We start from the raw sequence: 18302 nt of genomic DNA on the forward strand, positions 1-18302 counted from the left end.
CAGAGAGCAGGAATGGGACGATGTTACTTCGATAGCTCAAAATAGATGGAAATATTTTAGCATTTTAAGAACAGGTGGACTGGGCACGGTGGCTCATGCCTGTAATTCCAGCACTTTGGGAGGCCAAAGGGGGTGGATCACCTGAGGTCAGGAGTTCGAGACCAGCCTGACCAACATGGCAAAACCCCATCTCTACTAAAAATACAAATATTAGCCAAGTGTGGTGGCACATGCCTGTAATCCCAGCTACTAGGGAGGCTGAGGCAGGAGAATCACTTGAACCTGAGAGGCAGAGGTTGCAGTGAGCCAAGATCATAGCACTGCACTTCAGCCTGGGCAACAGAGGGAGACTCCATCTAAAAAAAAAAAAAAAAAAGACACATCCAGGTGAAGCTGTACTAGCCCGTATGGCTGAAGATCAGTTGTGCTGTCACCCAGTTCCTGATTGGTGAGCTGGAAAAAACAGAAAAATAAGCAAAATCCTACATGCAGAGAAGATGGCTTTATTGGAATGAAGCAGAATCACCTAAGCAGGATGAGCTCATTAAAATTGCTGGATACTCTTCGCCATAAGCCTCTCTGCACCCCAGGGCTCAAGGTATCAGTGGGGACTAGTGGGCTCTTGAGGGCTAGGGAAGACACCCCTATAAGCATGGGCTTCACCTGCCTTCCCTACCTACAGAATCGCCCCCTTTTTAGCAGTAAGGACAATAAACATCACTACCCTTGGGTCTTTGGGCCCCCAAGAATGGCCCCACACTGGCCCCCAGCTTGGCAGCAAATTCCACTCATCGTCCTCATTGTATTCTAAACCTAAAGAAAACAAGACATCATGCCCAGCAGCTCCTCCATGAAACATTAATCACTGTCCCCTCCTAGAGAGGCTTCTGACCAGTGAAGGTGTGACCTACAGGAGTGATGGAAAAATCCCAAAGGGCCAGCACGTGACCTGGCCACACCATGGGCAGGGGCCCCGGCACCAGTTCCTCCAGTGCTTTTCCAGATTCCTGGCTTGGGTTCCAGGGATACTGAGGACTGCCTAAAAATCCCGAAAGGGAGAGAACCCTCCCTGCATCTACCGAATCCCCCAAGAGTGCCGTGGTCCTTGTGGTCAAGTGGCCTTGAGCCAGCCACACCCTTCCATTTGGGCCCTCGGAGCCCACAGAAGCTTTGAGATGGATGACGGTGCTGGGAGCAGGGCCAGGGCTATGGGCCACTAATCCCGCTGAAGCTTTACCACATCTCTGGCCAGTGGACGAATCCTAGCCCAGGGTGTTTCAGAAATCAAGTCTTCTCCCTATAACCTCTCAACACCTCTCCAGGGCCAGGAAAGATGAATCTCCTTGATTCTGGAGGAGAAAGTGAAATGTCAAAAAGCAAATGTGAATCTGTAAGGATCTCAGACTCCTAAATGTTTAGAAACCCAGAAGAGGTTGATCCGATGCTTGAGATCGTAAATATGTGTGGCTAAAGTGAACATTCACCGCTGGACTCTGGCTGACCTTCTGATCTTCCCAGGGTTCCTAGGGGTCCTCAGAATAAATGGAGCAGTAACAGAACCATATGCAGAACCGTAACTTTTTGCTCTTATGAGTTTAATGGAAAGACAAATACTCTAGGATTCAATGGCTGTTAGATCAAATTCTGCTTCCTTCTGGGCCAGGTGCGGGGGGCATGACCTTCCAAGCCAGCTGAGCCATTCTGTGTGCAAGTCTCAAGGGGAGGGCCAGGAGGGTGTCTGATGGAGATAGTGACCTGTTGTCTGGTCTCATCAGGGACCCAGTCGGAGATGCGTGACAGGTGCCCCTCACCAAGTCACATCACATGTGCAGTTGCCTGAATGTTCAACAGCCTGAGGACAAAGATTGAATCCTGGGAGTTTTCAAGAAATTTACTACCTCCATTAAAGTCTAATGAACAAACAGACAAGGTCTCAGCTACCCAAGGAGCCCCACTTCATCTGTTTTTCCCTCAAACCTCTCCCTGTGTCGGGCTGTATAGAAGATGAGAAGATCAGAGTCAGGGGTAGCCCCAAAGAGATGGGGTGCCTGGAGCACTAAAACCACAGGCTGGAAGATGAGGAGGAGTCTGGGATCACTTTGGCCCAAAGCTGTTGCCCCCTGGCCTGATGAGTAGCTGAGGGCCTTTCTTACTGCATTATTATCCCTCATGGTACAGCATTGCCCTTCCCGTTCTCAGATACTCTGCTGGGTGAACATGGTTCTCAGACACTTTCCTCCCAAGAAGAGGCCCTGGAAGGCAACAGGGAGGTTTGGGTGACACCACGTCCAGTTAGCCCTGGAATGAACAGGCTTCTCCTGATGCCAGATGGCTCTGGGGCTGGCCCTTCTCCTGCCTTACCCCTCCCCATGCCCACTCTGCAGGAGTGGCTGCGCTCTTCATGAAGCCTGGCTTCCTGGCTAGCCCAGAGCTTAACTTAGCAGGAATCATGACAAAACCGGCCCAGACCACATTGCGGAAAAAGCCTGATCTTTGAAGCCAAGTAGAATAGGTTCAAATCCCTGTGTGGCCTAGGGCAAATCATTTCATCTTCAGGGGCCCTGGCATCCTCTACAAATGGGGACACGTATCTCTACCTTCCAAGGATGTTGTAAAGATTAGAGTGAATGTATGCAAAATCTCAGGGAGATTCCTCACACATGGTAAGTGCTCAAGCAATACCAGTTCCCTAATGTCTTACTCAGGCCCTGCCTCATGGCTTTAGGATTCTAGAAGTCATATCTAAGCAATACACTAAAGAAGGCTGTACCATGGAGTGGGGGTGAAATGGGGGTGGGGTAGGAGTGAATGAGTAGGAGTTGAGGTGGGATGGCTAGGCCCATACTGGTGATTGGGAGGGCTTCAGGCCTAGAAGAATGTGACAAGTTAAGGAGACAAGCTGAGAAGGGCCGTGAGAGATAGGCTTGGAACACCCTCACAGGCAGGCCTGGGATTCAGCGGGCTAGCCCATACCCAATTCCCATAGCTTGGCTGGCACTCTGCCATTTATATGCCCCTCTCAAGCTGAGAGATAAGTTTCCTTATCTGTCGAATGAGCTAAAAGTTCTTGCGAGGGAATGAAGAAGAGTGTGCAGATGTGATGCACTGATTTGCAGGGACTGAGACAGCCTAGTGACCCAGGGCACACTGAAATTAGAAACCCTATTCCATCAACATGGCCTCAGTCTTCATTTGGGGGTGCCTAGCTCCTGGCTCCCTGAGACCCAGCCCCCTTATATCACCATCAGCCAGGCATTCCACAGAGGGGACAGGAACCATGTGTCTCCCAGGAGCAGTGCTGGGGCCCCAGGACCTGTCGATACACTATTTCCCACCTCAGCCCACTGCCGTGGTGATACCTGTTCCCTATTATCAGGCACTATTAAGTGTGTGTGCACGTCGGAAGGATCAGGAGCTGGGGTCCCAGTCTCAACCTGAAGTAGCCCTAACTGCACTGGGCTCTGAGGAGTGAGTCTGTCTCCCATGAGATGCCCAGCCCCGGTCAGATGGGTTGCAAATGTGAGTGGAGGGAGGGAGGAAGGTGGAACAATCCCTAGTGTTCCCTGGGCCCTACTCTGTGGAGGGTAGAGGGGATGAGGGGGCTGTTAGACTTCAGGCCTGCTTTCCCCCATCCCATCCATACTCCGGAATCAAAAATGGCTCCCATCACTCCATTTAAACTGATCAGAAGCCTGTCCCTTTTCCCTGCCCCCAGGTCTCCAAAGTCATCCCACTGGGTTCTGGAAGTCTCCTGCTAGGGGCAGGACCCTGTATCCCTCAAATAGGGTTCTGGGGTGTGACTGTATCCATCGCCTGAGATCGGTGGTCTTGAAGGCAGAAGGGGAGGCAGTGGCTCCTCCTCAGACTGGGTTTCTAGCAGTGGACTGATTTCCTTGTGGAGTAATCCAGAAACATTTGTGGGGACACGGCATCAAAAGAAGAAAAACTACAGGAAGCCCGAAGGACCTTACAAGTCATTTTCCTTTATTTGCTTAACATATAATGAAATTCCAACTCCAAAGAGACATATATGCAGAGCAGACAGATGCAGGGCCCTGGTGTGCAGCAGCCTAGAACCAGGCAGGGGGTGGGTGTGCCCCCTCTCCCCTCCATCACAACCCTCCCCACTCCTGGCCCCTGGCCATTGCCCAAGCAGAAACTGAGAAGCTGGAAATGAGAGGAATCAGCCTCATGGTCCAGGGAGTCGCCAGAGACAGGGCCTTGGTTACTAGGCCTGGCCAAATCATTGTCTAGCTGAAACCGTGGGCCTCAGTTTATCTGTTAAATGAGCTAGAAGTTCCTGCTGGGGAATGGAGAAGACAGTGTGCAAACGTGATGCGCTGGTGATAGCTAAGGGCCTCCTGGTTGTCCCTCTGCTCCTAAATACCTGCATAATTGTGTCTCTTGGTTTCTGTTGCCATCATGGCTAAGTGCACAGTGGTGGAACTGCTCTGGCCCTGGTGGAAATGAATGGACTTATGTAGATAGATGAGTGGAAGAATTCAGCCTTCAAAGCTGATTCTGATCTCTGAACTGTCCTTGGGCTGCAACTACAGCGACCTCATCAGGTCAAGGCTGACCCCTCCCCTCCAGGTCAATGTGGACGGAAGGCTGTGGCCAGGGGTCACACGGCAAGCCTGTGCAGGTTACTCACCTGCTCAAATGCCTCCAACCAGGAGCTCATGAACAAGAGAAGAGCTTGCTCCATCCTGCTCAGGACCAGCTGAGGGCTTGGAAAATCCCCAGGCCCAGCAAGGGCATCTGCCTCCATGGGCTGACCTGCATCAGGGTCTTTCTGTTCTCAGGCTTTGGACTTCAGATAGCTCAAGTGCTCTTTGATAAACATACACCAGCATAATGGTGACCTGTGTCTACACTGATGAGAGTGAGTAGAGAACTGAAAGAATGAGCAAGATAATGCAGTGATAGATGGAAAGACCAACTAAAACTCAGAGAAGTAACATGGGTATTCCTCTTTCACCCTCTAAATGGCTTTATTTTATCTAGGGAAGCCTCTCCATGGGGAACAGAAAGTTCCAACTACCTGGCTGGCTGTCAATCTCTGCTTTGTAGCCTGTCTGCTCTGCACACACATACACAGAGCTGTGTGGCAACAGGCGTGCCCCTGGGGAAAGAACACAGGGCAAGTGGAAAGAGCAGCCCTGGTCTAGACCACATCTTCCGGACCCATGCTGTGTCTGCACTTAGGGGTTGCAGGCCCGTTGAGCTCTGCCGGTCCCTGCCACTTTGCAGAAGGAGGTCGCTGAGGCCCTGAGATAGGGACAATTCCAAGGTCAGGCCGTAAGTCCGAGCGGGTCGGAGGCCTGGGAGCAAGCAGAACTGAAGGAGCAAAGCTTGCCCCTCCACTGCACCTCCTGGGATCTCTCCCCTCCAAGCACCACTGGGAGCAAGGTGCATGTTAGGAGAAGAAGGAGGGCCATGCCCAAAGGCACGAAGCAATTACAGTAGAATCCCAGGCACCTGCGCAGGTGAGTCAGCGAGCAACTTTGGGGCAAGGGGGGACTTTGTGGCACACCTCCCATCACACTCTGAGGGGGCGACTAGCAGGTGGGTCCCTTTCTTTCACCTCCTCCACGACTTCAAGGGAGTGGATGTATTAGTAAATCTTGGTCCCCAGGAAGCTCTGAGGCCAGGAAACAGAAAGAGAAAGAAAGAGATAGAAACACCCCCAAATGAGGCTTGACCATGCAGGTCTGGCAGATCTTGGGGAAGTGACTTTGGCCAGCTTGTCAGAGTGTCTACAATATGGATTTCACCCCTCCCCTCCCTCCGCCCGTCCCTGCCCCTGCCCCCTACGTGGATGCCCAGGCCAGACCCCTTCTATTTGGGCTTCATCTCCACCCTGGAGTTGATGTCGTCAGCATCCAGGTCATACTCCTCCACCTGGCCGCTGGTCCACACCTTCACGCGGTCTGTGAAGTCACTGCTGCGTGGGGCCAGGATGAAGTCGTAGATGAGTACAGCCAGGGCTGCCCCGATGAATGGCCCCACCCAGAAAATCTAGGAAGAGAGCAGGTGTGTTGAGATGGCTGCACTCAGAAGCCCCTGGAAAGCGTTCCCTGGGTTACCTCCCAGCCCACCACCCCGTTGGACAGGTTTTCTCCCACCTAGGATGGAGGCAGGTAGGAGGACCAAATCCTAACATCCTGATTCCAGTGCCCTCAAAACTAGCCCAGGCCAGAGTATGTGGTAAGGGCACCTCCTTGCCTCTGCATGGCCCAGCTCAGGCATGGGCAGTGGCAGCTCCTTCTTGAGGAAGGCCACTGCCCCCACGCTCCCAGCTTTGAAAGGGGCCCAGAGACCATTGCCTAATGCAAAGCTGGCCTAGCACATCCATATCCACAACCATAAGAGCCAAAATCCACTGAGCGCCTCCTCTGTGTTGAGCTCAGTTTACAGATAGGGAGTGAGCCCTTTCCTCCTCCCGGCCACCCTGAGAGGTGGGTACCACCATATCCCCCTCCACAGCTCAGGAAACCAAGGCTCAAGCACACGGCCCAAGGTCATGCTGAACCCAAAAGTGGCTGAGCCAGGATTTGGAGCCCGACTTTCAACCACACAGCTGGGATGACCTGGAGGCCAGGCAGCATGGGGCAGGGCCGAGCTGGGAGGGCAGAGACTGGGCCTGAAACTGCTCGCAGTGTGACCCCACCCTGCCTCTACATGGCAGGCCTCGGTTTCCTGATTTCCTGTCCCCTGGCTGTCTCCTAGAGCCTCCAGGACAGGAAGGGACACTGTGAGGGTGGGGTCAGACACCAAAGCCTCCCATTCCACCTCCCTGCACAGTAGGGGCAGCCTGTGGGTCGCCTACCCAGTGGTTGCTGAAGTTGTGTGTGATCACCGCGGAGCCGAAGGACCGAGCAGGGTTAATCCCACAGCCGGTGTAGTCAATCTGTGAGGGAAACAGACAGGGAGAGGCAAAGGCAGAGAGTCACAGGTGAAGAGAGAGTGAGAGAAGGGAAAGGGTGGAGGGAGAGAGAACAATCAGGGTGGGGGACCATGAGACCCAGGGAGAGAGGAGTGCTGACCCCAAGCTGGGCAGGAGGTCCCTCTGCTCCTCTCCAGGGCAGGACCCTGCCCCCAGCCCCCAGCGCTGACCTGCCATCCTCCACCCAATGCAAGAGCCCTGTCGGGACTCCCACTGGCTGCCCATGGTAGGGCACCCCACCAGCCCCTGCCCTCCCTTCCCCCACCTCCATCTGGGAGGGCCCCTGACTCACAGCCAGGAGGTGTCCGAGGGCTACAGGAGGGCCGATGGCAAGCGGCGGCTGAGCACCAAGGTCGCGGCGCCTCGGTCGGTAGTCGGCCAGCACACACAGCACCAGCTGGAGCGGCGTCCCGATGATCTCGATGCCCAGGCCCTGGCCCGAGTTCACGCCATCAGCCAGCTGCAGGGGACAGAGGTGGTGAGGACTGGTGAGGAGGGTAGGCAGGGACTGTGTCACAGGACCCCAAGGATCCCCAGGCCTCCCAGACCCAGGAATGGAGAGCAGACCCTCAGATGGGCCTTCAGAGTCCATCACAGGGTCCCGGGCAAGCACACACAGCAGGTAGTGGAGATCAGACCTTGAACCCACCCACTGCTGTTGATGAAACTCCAGCTCAGCCCCTAATACCTGCCTAGACCCAGGCTCCACTCTGCCTAGAAGCTGGAGAGGCCTGGGGTGAGCTGAGGCCTTCACATCCAGCTGCAACCAGGCCAGGGTATTCTGGGGTACCAAGGCCAGAGGTAAGGGGCAAGCCCCAGGCATGAAGATGATGGTCAGGAGCACTCCTAGGAGAAGAGATGCAAACAGGTGGGAAGGCCCAGCAGGGGACATGGCTTCATACCCAAAAGTCCAGACCATTCCACCCCATGCCCAACCACATCTAAATTCTGGGGCTGGGGAGGCCTTCAGAGAGGTCCTGGCTCCCTCCACCCCCCTTTCTCCTCTGTGCTTGCCTCCCTTATTGTCTCCACCCTCTCTCTCTCCTTCTCCACCCCTGTATCTTTCCTTGGTCCAAGGCCTGTCTCCCATTACTTCTGGCCCTGCCCTCCCTGTCTCTCCTTCTCTCTTCTTCCTCCCTACTGCTGGCCCCAGCCTCACCCTCCCTCACCCTGGCCAGAGAGGCCCCGCCACCACCATCTGGCTGCCACTTACTCCTGGGCCACTTTTAGAAACATGACTCATGGAAAGAGAAGGGAATGGGAGCTGCTGTGAGGTCATGAAAGCCCTCCCCATGCAGCTGCCCCAGGAGGACCCCTCCCCAGGAAGCCCCAGCACCTTCCACTATGCTTTGTGGCCATCCCAGGGGCTAAGTGCACTCACACAGGGGAGCTGGACCACATCAGCAAAGGTTCACTTGCAGAGATGCCCAGATGAGGTCACTTAGGCTGCCTTCTCCCAGGCAGGGCCGTTGCACCCAAACACTTCCCAGATGGGAGTCTCACTACCCAGCTCCCATCCTCAGGATATGGGAGTGTCTCTAAGGTCATAGGGAATTTTGCAAAATCCAAGGTAGGGGGGCACACCTTGGAGGTTTTCCCAGCCCCACCCTGAGGCCATCCTACAAGAACAATCCTCTTCCCGCCTTTGTCTGCAGCCCTGGGTTACAGGGAATGACTCACATCCCCTCCCCTGCCTTGCAGCCCCAACTTTGGGCTTTTCCTGGCGGACCCCAGGGCTACATCCCTTAGGTCCGCCAGCCCTCTGGGCAATGCCCAGTTCCCTTTCTGTCCTAAGGTTGGGCCGAGGAGGCAGAAGCCCTATGTTCAGGTCCTGACTCTTCTACTTTCTGGCACCGTGAGCATGGCCTATCCCCTCTGGTCTTCAGTCTTCCCATCTACAAAATGGATCTCATTGTCCGTGCCTGCTCTCCAGAGCAGCTGGGAGGTTCAAAGGCTAAAGGGGCTGTCTCAGGGCATTTGGAAAGAGTTGCCGATGCAGAAGGGATGGGGTAGTGGTTGTGACTCCTGTTTTGGTTCTTCTCATTGTGTGTGCAGGATTTGGGGACAGGCAGAAGGAGTGACGGCAGCTGGAGCTGCTGGCAGAAGCCTGCCCAGAATTAGGACAGGCTGAATGGGGTTGAGGCTGGTGAAGCCAGTCCGGCTAGTCCTGATGCCCACCCACACTTGCACCTGTGAGGCCCCTGTCCCTCTGGATCTGAGCCCTCAGGAAGCTCGCGGCTCCTTCTATTCCTCTATCTTCTGCTCTGTGGGGTTGGCCTAATTGCTGGCTGGCCGAAGTCCTGAAACCAGCCCTTCCCCGATGATTAATGGAGTCATCGCTGTAAGTGGCTCCCGCCTTGGAGAATCCTCCCAGCCCCACCCCTCACAGATGTGACCAGAAGGAGCTCATCTCCTCCTCTGTTTCTTAACCAGCTGTGAGAGTCCCAGCTGCTACCCAAAGACACCAGGCTTTTCATGCAAAGTGGACAGAGCAGAGGGTGATGGTTCCAGGCCCTGTACTCTGAGTCCTTGGGAAGGGGAGGGGTCAGCCACCTGTCCTGGGAATTCTGGAATGTGCCTTCCTGACTGCTGAGAACCACATGGGCTGACAGCCTTCCTCTCCAATACCCACTACCACCACCACCAGGAAGCCTCTCCTGATTGCTTCAACATCTACTGACAACCTTCCTTCAACTGCCTAATACACTTGCATTATTTACATCTGGAAAAACTTGATAATTCAGAACTGGAAGGGGCACTGAAAGGCCTGTTGAAACTCAATGTCCAGGAAAGAGCAGGTAAAATACTTCAAAATGTACGTTACTGTTTACAACCCATTAAATTTGAAAAGTTGCTTACCCAGGGACAATTCCCATTGTAATCACTTCTTTTATATATATATATATATGTGAATGTATAAATGTATGCGAAGTATTTGTATATAACAAAATATATTTTATATATATATACACATATATTATATATAGTATATATATGTGTATATGTGTGTGTGTGTGTGTGTGTGTTTGAACATCTCCATGTAGTTTTGCCTGGCCCAGGTCTTATTAAGGCAGAAAAAAGTAACAATCGGAACAATTCTCTTCCCGCTTTTGCAGCCCTGGATTTTGTGAATGCAAGTATTACCTAAAGAATAATCCACACATTTCCTCTGAAGTGTCAGAAAGATACAAGCTCTCCATTTTGTGCTGAGCCCTTGTAAAACCACTGCTCAAGGCCCAGTTCAGACCCCACCAGCTCCTAGAAGCCTTCCCAGATCCCTGGCTGGAATTAACTTCTGCTCCCACCCACCATGCCCTCACTGAATTCTCTGCATCTTGTAGGAAACCAATCATCCTGCAGCCTATATGGGTGCATCTCCTCCTGGCCTGGGAGCTCGGTGAGGACAGAGTGGGGGACCTCTGCCATCTATCTGCCCACACGTCTGAGGAGAGGCTCATTGTGTGGTGATAGAAGTGGCAGAGAATGCTAATTTTCTAGAACCCCCACCTTCACTAGGGGCAGCCTGGCTCCAGAGGTGCTCTCCGGACCCAGGGCTATCTTCTTCACTTTCTAGCTGGGAAACAATGGGCCAGTCATTAGCCTCTGGGAGCCCCAGAGGGCAGCCTGTGTGATGGCTCAGTGAGATGATGATGCGGAGGCTGAGGCCCAGGGAGGATGCAGCAAAGCCGGGATCCTTGCCCCATAGTCTGTGCCACCCTACACTCACAGGTCAATGGGCTGGTCACTCCCAGGCCCAGCCAAGGAACCTGGCTATTCCCAGCGTGGACTTGGGAGCCGGCAGAAGGTGGTTCTGTGGCTGCCAGAGTGTCCTGCCTCTAGGACAGCCCAGGGACGATCTCTCCAGGCAATGTGCTCTAAGCCTTCCCTGCTGCCCATAGACAGGCCAACCAAGATAGCTTCCAAGGCATGGGGCCCCTGGCTTGGCCTGGCACTCTGGCGCCCTGGCCTTGGGGAACAGCAGGCTCCAGAGCCAGGCCTGACTGAGGCTCTGAGCATTCGTTCTCAAGGAACAGGAAACATCGAGGCCTTCCCTGCCCACCCCAGTGCCTCCAGGACTCAGCACTGGGCAGTGAGGAGACCCATGTGGGCCCCACAGTGTCACTCCTCCATGGGTGTTCACACGTGGACATGGGGGTATTCCTGGTTTTGTGTGCCTCTGTGTGTCTTTGTAAATAAGTGTCTGCTGTGTCTGTGGATGACCACATGTGTCCAGGGCTGACTCTTTCTCTTTTTTGTTAGATTGTAAGTGGTTTATTACACAATAATTAAATTTTAAAAATCTGTAAAAGAACTACAAAATCCCCACGTGTATGCACCAAACAACATAGCCTCAAAATAAATGCGGGAAAATCGACAGAATTACAAGGAGGATTGGATCACTCTACCACCAGAGTGAAAATTTTAACAATCTTCTATTAGAAATGTATAGAATAATGAAGCAGCCAAAACTACCAATAACACGAACAGGGAGGGTTCAAACTCCATAATTAACAAGCTTGATTTAAGAAAATATGAAAACCCTCTACCCCTGAATTAGAGAATGCACACTCTTTTTCATCCCATGTTGGATATTTAGACAACTGATGAGGTACTGACCAAGTGTCTCGGCCCTCTCTGGGAACAGCTATCATACAGGGGTCTCTGCAGGAAATGAGGTCCTGGAGGCTGTGCTGTGTGTTTGCACTGGTATGTCTGATGGCACTTCTGAGTGCCTCACCGTTTCCCTGTGTCATACACCCACACAGGTGCCACTACCAGCTAGAGAGGGAAGAGAAGAGAAAAAAAAAAAAGAGCCCTCCATGTGAGAAAGCAGCAGGTCTCAACGAGCCCTTTATTTGCTCCCAGAAACCATTTCATCTTCCTGACAAGAAACAATACACAAAGCAATGGCTTCCTCCCTCCCTCCCTCCCTCCCTCCTTCTTTTCCTAACTCCAGGGCAGGGAAAGGAAAAGGCTCTATTGAGGAACCCCCGCCCAACCCTCCTTGGGTCCCAGAGCCTGAGTGGGACCATCCGGTCTTGAGAATGTGCTTTGTGTACTGTGTGTGCATCCCCCACGCAAGAGCACATGTGTGTGCATGTTTGTGTTTGTGCCATGTGTGTATACTTCGGAGCAGCAGAAATAATCAAGGGCTAGGAGGCAGCGCCACACCTCTGTCTCCATGCCTCCGTGGGCTTCAGTTTCCCCATCAGTAAAATGGAGGCCTTGGCCCAGATTCTAGCCCCTGGCAGTATCCAGAAGTACCTCCTGCCTGACCTCGGGTTGGTCACCCTCCAGCCCCAGATCAGAAACCTGAGCACCAGATCCCCCGCAGACCATCAGAACTGCTGGTCTCAGCGTGACACAAAGCCTATGTTGTAGAACCTGTCACCCACCCCACTGGACCCCTGCGTAGAACAGCACCCCCAAAACAGCCTCCCCACCAGATAGCATCCACTTGCACACCCCTAATGGCAAGGATCTTACTGACTTAGAGGCAGCCCCTTCTTCATGTCAACAATGATATCAACAACAACGTTCTTTACACTGAGTAGAAATCTGCCTCTCAAGGGGCCCTGACAGCGAGATTGCAGGCACTGAAAGGAGCTGCTGAAAGGGCCGGGGGCATTTTCCAGCCTTTCTGGATATCTTTTAAGTTGGAGATTTCAGCCTCAGAGTATGCCCACCCCACTGAACTGTAGCTCCTGGCTGAGTGAAGACAGCCCCTCATGATCCCCCTGGGCACCATTCCATGTGGGCAAGGAGCCCCTCTTGTCCCCAGAGGGAAGCCCTGACTGAGGGGACCCTGGCTACTTGCAGGGCCTCATGGACAGCATTTGCCTGCCTTCACCTCTAGGTGTGAGGGCTCAGATGCCAGCCATTCAGGAGACTCCAGACTTGGTGCTTCCAGAAGGTAAGGGCCATGGCCCCTGCTGGGTGGGGGCCCTAGACTAAGTGGGGGCACCATCTGAAATTGGCTTGTAGTGAACTAATGGCCCCTTCACGCTGCCGGAAGGTTGCCTGGGGTGGAGAAGGGAAGGCAAGGTGTGAGAGGAGGCTGTGACCTGGGGGTAATGAGCAGGGGGTGAGCCCCTCAGACAGGCATCCCAGGGGGCCATGTCCCTTCTCAAAGCATGGCCCCTTCACAGTTCCCAGGGCAAGCCCCGGTCAGGGCCAAGTATTGGGATGGGCAACACTGGGACCGGCTGGGCTGTTCTGAGGGCCTTAAAGGGGAAGCAGCCTCAGGATTTTCTGTGATGAGGGAAGTCTCCACCACAAAGCTCCCGCCCCATCTCTGTGCCCTCCCCCTCATCTGGGGCTGTTGGAAACAGTAATTATATGTCCCAGATGTGGCATCACCACCCAGCCCCCAGCCCCTCCCTGGGCAGGCCGGGCTGGGCAGGGACATGGAAACTCTGCCTTCCTTTCCCCAGCCCTCCCCTGAGCTCTGGAGGAGGTGGCAGCGCCCCCGGGAGAACTGGTGGCATGAAGGAGCCTCTCACTGTATGGCTGGGGAAACTGAGGCCCAGAAAAATGGGATAAAGGGGAGAGTTTAGGGCTTCAGTCAGGCCCCTGATGCTGCAGGTAGAAACACTCTTCATGAGCAGTCAGGCCCTGAATGAGCAGGGCTGGGAGAAGACCCCAAAGAGGGTAGCTTTGCCCTCTGCCTGAGCCCAGCGGGCTGAAATCACAGGCACTGGGGATCCAGACCCCTTCCCCTGGATGCAGCCCCTGGCCCAAATCCTGAGCACTCACCACCCTCCTCCCACGCCCCTCCAGCCTGACCATACCCCACAACTCCCACACCATGGCCTCCACCTCCTCCTAGCCTGTGCTCACACAGTCCCTCTGTCCCTTCCCTCTGCAATGTCTCCACATTCAGGCTCCTACGAAACCTTCTCCCTGATACCTTCCTGGCCCTCCCACCCCTTAAGTTCAAAAGTTCTCGGGCCCGCCCTGACACCGCTTATCGCATCTGCCTCCTGCCCCGTATCACAGACAGCTGGGCACTGGCTTATCTTGACCTAGGGCTGTGGGCTTCTCTGAGGAGGCAGCCAGGCTAACCTAGCCCTGCATTGAGCACCCAGCAGTTCCCGGTCATGCTTGTAGGGAGCCGGCTGAGCAGACCGGACAGCAGAAGAATGAAAAAAAGCCAGCAAATACCAGGAATCCTGAGTCCACTAGCATCTCCTACTTCTCAGAGCCCAGCCACACCCTGCTATGTCCCTATCTCATAGACAGGAACTAGGGCCACACAGGCCAGTCTGTTGTGTAATGCCACATGGTATTAGTGGCTGAGCTAGGACAGGGACAGGCAAGAGTGTCCACCCCAGCCTCCGAGCCTCTCACCCTTGGCTAAAATTGGTATTTGGCTCTTAGAACTAGCCGGGACCTTGCACGCTGGATGGAGGCCCACGGTCTCTCTAGGGCATATCCTGAGCCCTGACTCAGTCAGGAGAAAGTTGTCCCCAACATGTCCCGAAGGGACACCCCCTGACTCACCCCAACCACTTCCTGCCACCTCTTTTGTTGTTTTCCTTGGAAATCTCCATGCCAACCACTTGCCCCACCCAGGTTTTGCCCAGGGTGGGGCTCAGGGCCAGAGAAGCTGCAGAAGCCTCCCCCAGGTCATGAAGGAGAGTGTGTCACCTGCTGCCCAGACTGTTCCCTGCTCCTCTTGAGGCATCCAGGCCACGCCTGAGACCCCTCCAGTTCCAGGGCCAGTGTCTGACGGGAGCCTTTAGGGGGGTACCTTCTCTATTTCTAGGCCCAGAGTTGAGCTTCTGACCCCCACCCTTCCACTGTCAGGACAGGGCAGTGCCTGAGCCCCCACCATCGTGCTTAGCACCCTTATGTTCAGCACTGCCCTTGCTGGGCTGCTCTTAGCCAGCGTTCGTGGGATGGGTGATAAGTTCAAAGCAATGAAGTGAGCTGGCTGTCTGGGTGTGGCTGTGAGGTCACAAGACCTAAGTCCCCTCTTGAGGGTCAGGGTCCGCAGCTCCAATAAAGCTCAATGAGTTCGCAGCAGACAGGTCTTGAACCCAGGTGTCTGCCTCCCAGCCCAGGGCCGGCTCCCACACTAGGCTTCTCCTCTTTCTCTCCCATTTGCAACACGCCCAGCCCAAGTATTGGGGTGACTATAAAAAATGAAGGCCAGGGAGGGAATGGGGCACAGGAGTCGGGTGTGGCCTGTGTTCCAGATGGCACAGAAGGGGCCCGCCCTCCCGCCTCTGGCTCGGATGCGCATACTAGAGTGTGAAGCCTCTGGCAGCAGGGGCAGAGGTTCTGCCCTGTGAGATGGGAGGGATGCTATGGGGCCAGAAAGTCTAGGAATCACATCCCCTCCCCTACAGGGATGCTTCCCCAGCCCGTCATACCCAGCCAAGCTTCAGTGTGAGCTTGACCCTACCCAGTGGAACTCCCCGAGGCTACAAGCTCTGCCCCCACTGGAAACTGAGACCTGGGGGCAGAGCTTGACATGGCCTGCCTGAGCTCTGTCCCATACATACCCTGCAGCCACGTCTAAACTGGCTAAAGTCTAAACTCCAGCCCATGGAGGTAATCTTCAATCTTGGGCCAAGCAGAGGTTGGCTGCAGAGGAGGTTGGGTGAGGTGTCACCGTGACACAAAAGCGCTAAGCCCCCCATGGCTGAGCTGAGCCAGCTGCCCTGCCTACAGCCCTGCCAGCCTCATCTCTCTAGACAAGTCCTCCTCTCTGCTCCTTAACCTCTCTTCCTCCTTGTGAGGGCACCCCCAAGCCTGCCCACCTGTCCCCTGGGCCCTCAGAGACATCCTCCAAGCCTTCCTCAGTCTCTCAGGCCAAATCGCCCCCTGCCGTTGCCCAAGCCCGGCCTGGGTTTGCACTTGTCTGAGGAGCTGGGAAAGGCCAGGTCTGGGACAGCAGGCAGCTGCCACTAGCAGCCACTTTGCCATGCTAAGCAGCCCAGGAGACATTCTTTTCCACAGCTGCCACCCAGTTACCAGCATCTGCTTGTCATTAGTGACCCCAGTCCAGACCCCATTCAAGCCAGGAGCCATGGGCACGTGTGGTTCCAAACTCACCCCCACACACCCTAACACAGCAGCACAAACATGCACACAGTTTACATAAGCACAGAGACTCATGCTGGCAGACGCATGCACACACACACACACACACACACACACACACACACGCCACACCTCTCAGTGCCTGGAGACCCTGCAGCCCAGCGCTTGCCCCCCAGCCCATACTGTAATCCAGGAAAACTGCCTTCAAACAGCCCCGGAAAGTGTTTTCCCTCCCTTATCTTTGTCTAATTCCCAGGGGCAGAAGAGTGGAAGAGGGCCTTTCTCTTGATTCCTAGAGGTGGTTTGTTTGGAAACCTGTGTGAATATGGGGGGCTCCCTGAGGGAGTCCTGTTCACACACCTGCAGAACCAGCTGCAGACAGGCTGGGCATCTGGTTCAGGGTGGCTGGGGAAAGCGGGCAAAGTTTCCCCGGGGTGCAGGGCTGCAGGAGGAGGGAGTTGGCAGCACAGGCAGGACTGAGAAGGGCCAAAAAGCTACAGCCAAGGGGCGAGGAACTGCTGGCCAAGCTTATTCCCCATAATAGATGCCCCGCAGGGGACATTGGCAAGACCATTATTCTCTTGATCTCAGCTTCCCACAGTGCCTGGCAGCAAACAGGCTCTGGGAGGCATGCATAACTGAGTTCCAGCCCCAGCTCTCCGCCCCCCCCCCCCCGCTCTCTATGTGACCTCCAACAACCTCTTGTCCTCTCCGTTCCTCAGTGTCCCCATCTGCACAATGGGCAGAGGATGGAACTGGTGCCTTTCAGCATCATTCTAGAACCCCCCAAGCTCGGGGACACCCCACTCACGTCATTGCGGCCGAGGGAGTTCCCAGGCAGGGAGGAGGTGATGCCTGAGAGGATGGCGGCGGCGACGATGGCCCCCACGCACTGGGCGATGATGTACATGAGGGCACGGAAGATGCTGATCTGGCAGCTGAGCAGCAGCCCCAGCGTGACAGCCGGGTTGAGGTGGGCGCCACTGATGTGACCCACGCTCTGTGCCAGCGTGGCGATGCTCAGTCCGAAGGCCAGCGACACCTTCACGTTGTCCTGGACTGCGGTCTGGTTGTTCCCCAGCGGGTATTTGAAGCCCAGGGCAGAGCCGATGCTGATGAAGACAAAGAGGGTCGTGGCCAGGAACTCGGCCACCACTGCCCTCCAGAAGAGCTTCTTCTTGAACTCGCTGGCCATGCTGGCAGGGGACTTGGCCTGAGACCGCTGCTGGGTGCTCAATTCCCTCTGAGAGCTGAGCCACAGCCTGGGTTGGGCCTATTTATAGGGCCGGGGGGCGGGGGGAGCACAAAGGGAGGAAGGCCTCTCTTCACTCCTGGCCCGCCCCACACCGCAAGGACCTCCTCTGGATGGATGCAGACACGGCTCTGCTGTCCGCCTGCCAACTTTTTCCTTCCTCCTCTCCCCCTCCCTCTCTCTCTCCCTCCGCCCTCAGCCCTGCCCAGCCCAAGGAGGCAGGCAGGAGGCAGCCGTCGCTCTAATAAGGCTTTGGGAAATTCTTCCAAGCTGGCCCCACTCAGGGGACCAGAGAAATCCAGGTGTCTCCGCTCTGTGTGCAAAGCTCAGGGGGGTCCTGAGGACACAGCCAGGTGCTCCGGAGTGGGTGGGGTGGGCGGGCTGGACTCAGTGGGTGGACGTTGCCCTCCCTGGAGGCAGGCACCATGATCCTGCTGGCCTGACATCTCCATCCCAATCCAGAGAGGCACTGGCCTGGAGTCCCTGGGCCCAGGGCTCCAGAGGGGCAGTCAGGGCCTCCCGCACGGCCACTGCATGCCATGTTAGGGATGTCCCAGAGTCCCCAGTCTCCCCGAGCCAGGCCTGTGTGGATGGGGCACGGAGGCATCAGAAGGTGCAGAGAGGTTGTCTGTGGCTACCCTCCGTGCCGTGGTTGGGGGCAGGCCTGAGCTAGGCAGAGTTATTAGAAAGCCGCCACCCTGGGAGCTCCCAAACTTCTCCAGAGCAATTTGAACCAATGATTTGTGGGCAGGTTGGTGAAGATGGGGACAGTTTAGGACTTTCCTCTCAAGGCAGTCACACTGGCGGGTCACTGGGAAGGTGGAAGGAATGGCAGCCCCACCTGGCATTGGAAGGTGCTGGAGAGGAGGGAGGGAGCAGGAGAGAAAGGGAGAGACAGAGAGATGCAGGCCGGGGGGAGGAGAAGTGACAGACAAGGAGAAAGGAAAGACAGTAGCAGGGAAATAGAGCAAAAGTGGAAGCGAAAGAGACACATCCCCAACCAGAGACAGTGAGACAAGCAAGGCCAAGAGAGACAGAGAGAGCGCAGAG

At 55.1% G+C, this 18302-nt stretch overlaps 1 protein-coding gene across 1 annotated transcript; it reads right to left on the reverse strand.

Annotated features, from left to right (window-relative positions):
* Window positions 1–3963: 3963 nt before the first annotated feature.
* On the reverse strand, window positions 3964–17406 carry AQP1 (aquaporin 1 (Colton blood group)). Its single transcript, XM_017876439.1, has 4 exons — window positions 16812–17406; window positions 7242–7409; window positions 6833–6913; window positions 3964–6021 (listed from the first exon to the last, which is right to left on the reverse strand). The coding sequence occupies exons 1-4, from the start codon at window positions 17193–17195 to the stop codon at window positions 5842–5844; spliced, it is 813 nt and encodes a 270-aa protein (XP_017731928.1). The 5' UTR covers window positions 17196–17406; the 3' UTR covers window positions 3964–5841.
* Window positions 17407–18302: the final 896 nt, after the last annotated feature.

Source organism: Rhinopithecus bieti, unplaced genomic scaffold (genome assembly GCF_001698545.2).
Source record: "Rhinopithecus bieti isolate Rb0 unplaced genomic scaffold, ASM169854v2 scaffold_10015, whole genome shotgun sequence".
NCBI lineage: Eukaryota > Metazoa > Chordata > Mammalia > Primates > Cercopithecidae > Rhinopithecus > Rhinopithecus bieti.

Coding starts and splice junctions, on each gene's coding strand:
- AQP1 (XM_017876439.1), bottom strand. CDS start 17,195: ATGGCCAGCGAGTTCAAGAAGAAGCTCTTCTGGAGGGCAGTGGTGGCC. Junction 7,410..16,811: donor ACTCCCTCGGCCGCAATGAC/GTGAGTGGGGTG, acceptor TGTCCCCTGCAG/CTGGCTGATGGCGTGAACTC. Junction 6,914..7,241: donor CCCTCGGACACCTCCTGGCT/GTGAGTCAGGGG, acceptor TTTCCCTCACAG/ATTGACTACACCGGCTGTGG.